At 61.1% G+C, this 8115-nt stretch overlaps 2 protein-coding genes across 5 annotated transcripts in view; one reads left to right on the forward strand and one right to left on the reverse strand.

Annotated features, from left to right (window-relative positions):
• Positions 1-1403: 1403 nt before the first annotated feature.
• Positions 1404-2367, forward strand: LOC111141390 (neuropeptides B and W receptor 2). The gene is given in 3 exon segments (XM_022493901.1): positions 1404-1494; positions 1497-2303; positions 2306-2367. Coding segments are annotated over 3 exon segments (960 nt in total).
• A 2974-nt stretch (positions 2368-5341) lies between these two features.
• Positions 5342-8115, reverse strand: part of LOC111141565 (opioid related nociceptin receptor 1) — a 6653-nt gene continuing 3879 nt past the window's right edge. For all 4 annotated transcript variants that reach the window (XM_022494203.1, XM_022494202.1, XM_022494200.1 and 1 more), the window contains 2 exons: positions 7129-7484; positions 5342-7032 (listed from right to left, as the gene is read on the reverse strand). In XM_022494203.1, the coding sequence (XP_022349911.1) occupies positions 6509-7032; positions 7129-7484 (880 nt within the window). In that variant the 3' untranslated portion in view covers positions 5342-6508. The remainder of the gene's footprint in view (positions 7033-7128; positions 7485-8115) is intronic.

Genomic DNA, 8115 nt, shown 5'->3' on the forward strand with positions numbered 1-8115 from the left:
GCTCCTGTCCTGACTCAGGCCCTGGGAACACAAGATTGCGACGCTGGTGAGGGGAGAAGGCAGGTGGGGAGGGTGGGGAGACCCCGTGCCGGCTGTAGGCAGCCGTGTCTCCGCAGAAGTCATGCAGAGGAACCGTCCAGATCTGCAGCAACCCCGTGGTCTGGGTATCAGTGAACAAGACTGTGAGAGCGGCTGGTGGCAGCGGGAAGCTCACGGAGGGACCAGGAGATGGACGAGAGGCAGACGTCTCTCCGCAGACATCCACCGCCTGTGTGGTTTCTGCCCACGTACATGTTCTTCTCTCGGCAAGAAAAAACGATGAGAGAGAGAGGAGTTGGGTTGTCTGTGAGCAAGAAATTCTGCTTCCACACAAAGACATCCAGACCCCTCAGATCCCTCCATGCAGCTGGGACCTATACCAAGCCCCCTAAACACAGGTACAGAGCTTCCCCCAGAAACCGCATGCACGCACGTACACACTTGCACATGCACAGATAAGGGTGCCCAAGTCCACAGAGACCCACAGACGGAGGCATAGATGTGCTCAGTGGGGCACGCAGACATGGCCCCCTCCAACTGCCAACAGGCCTGGGCACTCCAGAGACCCCGTGCTGCAAGCCCCCACACACACAGGAACACGCACGCACACACACACACACACACGCACCCCAGGGCCACTGGCTGGAGAATCCACCCAGGCCAGTGAGCACCGCGGGGACCCTGGGGATGACGACAGGTGCTACCACAGCTCCTGCCCCCACTGCTTCCTAGAGCTCCAAGTCAACCAGCGGGTCTGCCTCCCTCCTTCACGGCTCCTTTGTGCTGCCACCAGGCTGGAGACTCACTGGGAAGCCAGCCGCACCGAGGCTGCTGCCCAGGCAGGTCCTAAAAGCTCCCCAGAGGGCAGAGAGCTGACAGGGACCCTGGCGAGAGCCCGTCGGTGGGCCTCACCTCCCTCCACCACTCCTGCCCCAGCCAGCACTGGCCTCCTGCACACAACCACCGGGGTCACCAACTTCTGGTCACATGTCATCAGACAGGTCAGTGGGGCGAAGAGCAGTGGTCCCACAGGGGTGTGATTGGGAGGGCTCTGGCTTCAGGACCCCTGGATTTGAAGGGGGCAGCGGTGAGCCTGGGAGGTGTGTTTGCATAGACACCACCTTGGTCCCATGTAGATTACACGCGGGTGGGGAGCAGGACAGGGAGGGCGGAGAGAGACTCCGTGTGTCCTCAACCCTGGCAAAATGGCCATGGCCTCTGCCGGAGAGCGTGAGGGGCTGCTGTGCTAAGCTAAGAGTCAAAGACCAAAGGTCTCTTTGCCTCTCAGAACCCAGCCCCAGGAGGTCCCTACCCAGCCTCCCCACTCCCAGGCACCGCCAACCGGCCCGGGGTCCCACCTCAGGATGCAGGCTGCTGGGCTGGGTCCCCTCGAAAGCAGAGGCTCCCCCTTTCAGGCCACAACAGGCACCAACCACACTCGGGATGATGGCACCAGGCCCAAGGCCTCTGAGAGCTGCTGCCGGCCGTGTACTCCCTGATCCACACCATGGTGCCGACACGCAACACAGCTGTCATCCACATGATCCTGAGGGGGCCCAGCAGGAGGACGGTGGCCCACGTGTCCATCCTGAACCTGGCTGTTGCCGTCAGTCTCTTCATGCTGGTGCTGCCCGCCCTCGTCACGGGACGACCACTGCAGCCCCAGACTTTCAGGGAGCCGCTCTGCAAACGGGTGCCAGCTGTCCACCGCCAGATCCTCTTCTCCAGCACCTACCTCCTGGCTACTGTGAGTGTGGACCACCACCCGGGGATGCTGGCCGCCACAAGGTCCCGCCCAGGCCCCAGCACACCCTCCTGGGCAAAGATCAGCCTGTGTCCGGGTCGAGGTCACCATCATGGTGTCCTTGCCGTGATCCACAGCAGCGAGCTGCAGGCCGCGAGCTGCGGGCTGAGCTCCCCACAGCCTGAGAGAGCCGGTGCAAGGCTGCATCCACATGCTGGTCCTGCACTTCGTGGCGCCCTCTGTGTGCTAGGTGCGGACCTGCCTCATCGGCCGTGGGCCCCGCAACCGCCCTCCACAACCAAAGCTCTGGGCAAGGCCGAGCAGAAGGCGACCGGCCTGGTTCTGGCTGTGCTGGCCGCGGGTCTGCTCTGCTGGACACACTGCCACCTGGCCTCCGGCATGACCCTGACCGCACACCTGCCCCAGACATCCCCGGTCATCCGCATCTCCTGTGCCATCACCAGCCTCCAGCCCAGGAGCTAAAGGAGCTGTGCCAGCTCCCGTCCCAACGCTTTCCTCTACACTTCCTGGGTGAAAGCTTCCAAAACACCTTCCAGAGCACATTCCGGTGTCCAGGAGCCTGAGCACCCCTTCCACCAGCGCCCCGGGATATCTTAGGACAAGTGCTGTCACTTTGGAGGAACGTTCCACTTGCTCACATCCCATCACTACCTTCTCCATGCAGAGAGAGAAAGACTACGAAGGTTAGCCACCACACCTGCAGAGACGACCGTGAGCCTGTCCCTGTCCATGTCTGCCACCTGGACAGCCCCTGGGTGAGAGGCTGCGGGGGTACAAGTCCTGCCTCCCCACCCCCACCAATCTGACCCTGGCCAAAGTTCTTGGCACAGCAGACATCCCGACTCTACTCACCGGCAGAAACACAGACAACCAACCTTCCTGGATGCCCCTTCCCCATCCTCTCTGACAGCCTGATCTGGAGGGAAAGAAACCCAAACTGTGATCTCTTCGAGGGGACGCTCAGGCTGGCTCCCCCCAAGACAGTACAAACAGATGATAAAAGTGGGAACACCTGGGACAGGAAAGCCACGTGTTACTGTGAAACCACAGACTCAGTCGCAAAGAAGGCCACGCTCATCGCTGGAAACTTGGGTGGCATTTCACCAGGAAACCTGTGCCCCTCTTGTGCCCTCTCTTGACCACCCCCCGCCGCTGTGGCCCACACCCGTTCTGTGTCCTCCATGTCTCAGCCTGTGGCCCCCTCAAATCCTGCTCTAGGACCCAGGGCCCTTCTGCCAGGACCTCTGGACACCCACAGTCTAGAAAGAATATCTGTTACGTGGATGGGCTGGCATCTGGACCCCTTTTTCCCTGGGGTGTGGCCTGGGGCCTAGATTCTTCCAGCAGGAGCTCCACGCTGAGCCTCCAGGGGCAGGGTGGGGACACTGAGGGGCTGGCCACTCAGAGACCATTTTCTTCCAGGAGTTGGGAAGGGGGGACAAGTCCCCAGAAACTGCCCTAGCAGGCCTTGACCAGGATCCCCAGCCTTGGCCCTATGGCTCCCAGCTGGTTCTATGCCTGGGGTTCAGGCCGTGCTACCCGGGGTCACTGGCACCTCTCGATATCTTCCAGAGCTCCCGGGGCCCAAACCGGTTGTCGTCCTCACAGCGGGGAGCTCCGAGCAGTCCGTCCCCCTGCCACGCTACACCCGCCATTCACCACCTATGAGGTCACCCCACGGTGCATGGCCACTACCTGTCATACACTCCAGCGTCTCTAGTCACATGTGTCCTCGGAGCTCAGACCCACACGCATCCCTCTCACCTCTCCTCTCTCAGCCTGATACAATTCAAACACACCCTCTCCCCCTTCTCTTCCTTGACAACACCACGATCTGTGGCCATGTAACAAACTTCCCCAGAATCTATCGGCTTAAAACCTTGTCTCATAGCTCCCGTGGGCCAAGGATTCAGGAGCAGTTTTGGAATGGTTCTAGCTCAGACACTCTCCTGAGATTAGGGTCAGGCCTGCGGCTGAGGCTCTGGTCGCCTGAAGGCTGGACGAGGGCCACGGGTGCTGCTTCCAAGGAGGTCCCCTCGCACGGCCTGCGGCAGGAGACCTCAGGTCCTCACCACCCAGACTCCCCCCAGGGCTGCTGGGGCATCGTCACTACCTGGCGGCTGGCCCCAGGGGGCGAGCAGGTGGGCAGGGAGAGGCCAGAGGAGGCCTCGACGCCATTCAAGACTGTCCTGGAGGCAGCGTGCCACATTCTGTTCATTAGGAGCAAGTCCCCAAGCCCAGCCCATGCGCAGGACCTGTGGACATTTGTTAAACCACCGCTCACACCCACATCTCTCCCTGGAAGGTTCTGAGTCCTGCTCCCCGCAGTGCGGTCATTCCTCTGCCAGCTGCAGCCCTCATTACGGCCTCCGCACCGCCCGTCCCTGCAAGCTTCTTGAGGAGAGGAGCGGAGGCTCTCAACAGCCATCTGAGGTGTGAGCAGGTGCAAATGAGTGAGGGAACAGGGCACCCAAGCCACCCTGGCAGGGGCTGCGTTCCTGAGAAGCCGTGGGAACAGGAGGGGAGGGGAGGGGGGGCCGGCAGGGGCAGGCTCCTCACCCCAGTCAATGCACCTGACCCTTCAGGGCCCATCTCCCCTGTAGGGCAGGGCAAGCAGGTTAGGGTACCCCCACCACCGGCGCTCCCCCCGCCCCACCGCACAGTCTCCCCAGCACTCCCCAGGTACCCGCTGCTGTAGGCCCCTCATTCCCAAACTTCCCCTTGATGCTAACTGTCTGTTTGAACAGCCAAGTGCCCATCGTTAAGGTTGGTGTGAAACCGCACACCGGCCCCTCTGCGGGGGCCAAACACTTCCCCCCCAAGCTTGCCCTCACCACCCCCTCTGACACCCCTCTTTCTGAGAGGGTCACCCACCCCAAGGGTCAACCTGGACCAAACTGGGTCCACACCAGAGCCGGAGGCATGTCCCCATCTCAGGGCCACCAATGGAGGCTGTCTGTTCATCTTCCAAAACTCTGCTGGGTCTGCTCAAGGAAGGGGGAGAGGGCTGGGGCAGCGAGGGGTCTGCTGGGACTAAGTGGGGTGAGAGAAACATGGGGCCCCGTGGGAAGAGCTCACCCCACCCCGACCCGCAGGGAGCCTCTAGCCACAGGGGCAGGATGTAGGTGCCATAGCTGGTTGTTCAAGGAGAAGCTATTTGTGCTGAAGGAAAGGAAACAGACCTCCAACGCATCACGAAATCACACTTTCTGGAAGTTGTAGCCTCGCAGTCTCCAAGGGTACCATCCCATGAAGACAGAGCCTGGGCAGGTGAGGAGCCCAGAGCAGGTGGGAGGACTCCTTACCCCAGCGGCCCCACCCCACGGGAGTCAGAAACACCTGCTCAGTGGGAAGGGGTTTATGGTGGCCCCAATGACCCCTGGAGACAAGATTAGGGTTGGTTCTGTGTGGGGGAAATGACACTGGTCGCATGCATAAATACACGAAGCAACATGTCCCACCAGCACGCGTCCTTCGGCCTGTCACGAAAACGCCCCAGCTGGGCGGCTCCATCCCCCCCAGGAACGAACCCACAGAGCTGGGGCTCCCTGAAGCAGGAGAAGCCAGCCCAAAGTCAGTGCTTCCTGTTCTTTGCAGGAGCCCGAGACCACCTGGCTGAGGTCCGCCGCTCAGCTCATGGGTGGAGGCGGAATGGTCTTTTCAGTGTTGGATTTCCATAGTTTATCTACAGGAGAGAGTGTCTGCAAATTCGCCAGACGGCAGCTCCTAACCACAGAGCAAGAAGGGTGCTCCTCCGGGGACCACAGCGGGGAGCCCCCTCCCCGGCAATGGTGTTCCCGCTCCAGACCATTCTCACAGTGGCAGCGGGAAGCTCAGCGCCCGCCCCCCCCACAGACCCCTGGAGGTTTGTCAGTGATGCCGGGGCCGGTCGCCAGAGAGGCAGAGCAGAGTCCGTCCCCACGGCCAACTCCTCTTCCAGGTCCACCAGGGTCCAAACAGGGCGCAAGGGCCTGTTGGCCGCAAAACTGCTGACCTCTGATTTCAAGAGAGCCTTGGAGGACCCAGGGACACAGCACAGCAGAGCGCCCCTCCCCTCCAGCACTGTGCAGCCAAAACCAGGACTCCGGGGCTGTTTCCAGAACGACAAAGTGGCGTGAGGCGACCGAGCAGCCCACTGTCCCTCCAGGCCACCTCCACACCCCAGACAGCCACATTTGTGGTTGACGGTTCTTTGTGCTTCGGGAGCGAAAAGCCCCTCAGAAGCCTCTCAGAGGCGGGCGTGGGGGACAGGGAAGTGACGGCACTTGAGGCCCAGGCAAGTCCTCACCGGCAGCTCCAAACCCCAAGGAGGGGTTGCAGGACCCCCCGCAGAGAGCACATGGCATAGGGAGCAGGTGGCACACTGCTGTCACACCTCCAGGTGTGCCCATACCCAGAGCCCACAGGGCGCCGTGGGGGAGAGGCCAGCAGAGTCCCATGAGGGTTAGGGTGTTGGCAGGGGCTCTGGCCGGGCACACTCGTGGCAGGGGTCCCCTCTCTGCTATGCACGAGGAGGGCAGCTACCATCTGACCTGTCCCATGACGTCACCAGGCCCTCTGAGGCCACGCGGAAGTCCGCAAGTCCGGCAATGCCCAGGATCCAGGTTGGGTGTCAGCCTAAAGAGCAGTGACCTGGGTGAGCTCTGTGTTGGGTGTTGATGGGCTCTGCGGGCTGACGGGCACCATGGGCAGGTCCACGCCTAGTCATGCGGGCCGTGGTACTGTCTCAGAAGTCTTGCAGGCAAGGGCCACGTCCTTGGCGATGCTGCGCACACGGTCGGACACCTGTGTCTCCCGGCGCAGGGCCGGGGCACAGCAGAACTTCCGGAAGCAGGCCTTGAAGTTCTCGTCCAGGAAGGCGTAGAGGACGGGGTTGAGGCCACTGTTGACGTAGCCGAGCGCCGTGCAGAAGCGCAGGACGGCCACGGCGGCCTCGCTGCCCGGCTGCACGCCCAGGCCCTGCGCTAGCACGAAGACCTGCACAGGCGTCCAGCAGCCCACGAACACGGCCACCACCACCAGCACCAGCCGCGTGATGCGCCGCAGGTTCCGGTCCTTCTCGCGGGAGCCGGACAGCAGGCGCACGCCACGCAGCCGCCGGATCATGAGGCTGTAGCAGATGGAGATGACGAGTACGGGAATGATGAAGGAGAAGAGGAAGATGCACACGGCAAACACAGGGCCCCAGTAGTCCTGTGGGGCGGGGATCTCCACCAGACACTCGATCTCTGCAGGGAGAAAACCAGGGTCAGTGTGGGTGGACCGGGAAGGACCCTCTGCGACCCAGGCAAGAAGAGCACCGGGGAAGGGGGGCCGCCCCTGACCTTCATCCTCGACCTGCGCCGAGCCCATGATGGCAACAGGAACACCGACAACGGACGCCAGAGCCCAGATGGCCACATTGACAGCCTGAGCCTTGCTGGACGTCCGGACATCGAGAGCTCGGATGGGGTGGCAGATGGCTACGTAGCGGTCCACACTCATGGCGGTCAAGGTGAAGGTGCTGGTGAACATGTTGTAATAGTCGATGGCAATGACCGTCTTGCACAGGGCATTTCCAAACGGCCAGAAGCCCAAGAGGACGTCAGTGCCCTGGAAGGGCAGTGTCAGCAGCACCAAAGTGTCTGCCAGGGCCAGGTTAAAGATGTAAATGTTGGTGGCCGTCTTCATCTTGGTGTGTCTGCAGAGAGCACAGGGAAAAGGAAGGCTTCATCCAGTGCCCATGGCTGGACCTGGCAGCAAAGCCCAGGGGCCTTCTTATTGCCACCATGAGGAGCACCCAGTCTGAGGCCCTTGTTAAAATGCAGGTTCCTGGGCCCAGCATAAGGGCATGGAGCCGGGGAGCAAACAGTCCTTCCAGCACACACAAAAGGGTTCCAGACCCGAAGATTGGTCTGCTTTGGAGAAGTTGGGTAGGTAGGGTAGCAGGGCACACATCTGACTCCACATGGGATCAAAGAGGTAGGACTCCTACGAAAAAGAGCCTGTCCTCCTCCCTCCCTTTCAAGTCTTCCTAAAGACCCTTCACGGACTACAAGGTTGGCCTTACAGACACCAGAGATTTCTAAGGGCTCCAAAGTCTATAAGAGCCCATCAACAGCCGTCACAGCCCATGTTGTGGTCTGGGGATAGAGACGGGAAATGGTGACAGGAATGGGAGAGGAGCTAATGTGGTCTGGCTGTACCCAAGGAACAGGTCTGGGGACATTACAGCTGCTTAATAAATATTTGTTGACTGAATTAATAGTAATAATATTGGTGATGGTGGGGGGTGGTAAGCGTGGTGAGTGTGTTAAGTGTGTGGGGGGTGG

The sequence above is a fragment of the Enhydra lutris genome, unplaced genomic scaffold (assembly GCF_002288905.1).
Source record: "Enhydra lutris kenyoni isolate GAN:26980312 unplaced genomic scaffold, ASM228890v2 scaffoldscaffold6, whole genome shotgun sequence".
In the NCBI taxonomy this organism is placed as follows: domain Eukaryota; kingdom Metazoa; phylum Chordata; class Mammalia; order Carnivora; family Mustelidae; genus Enhydra; species Enhydra lutris.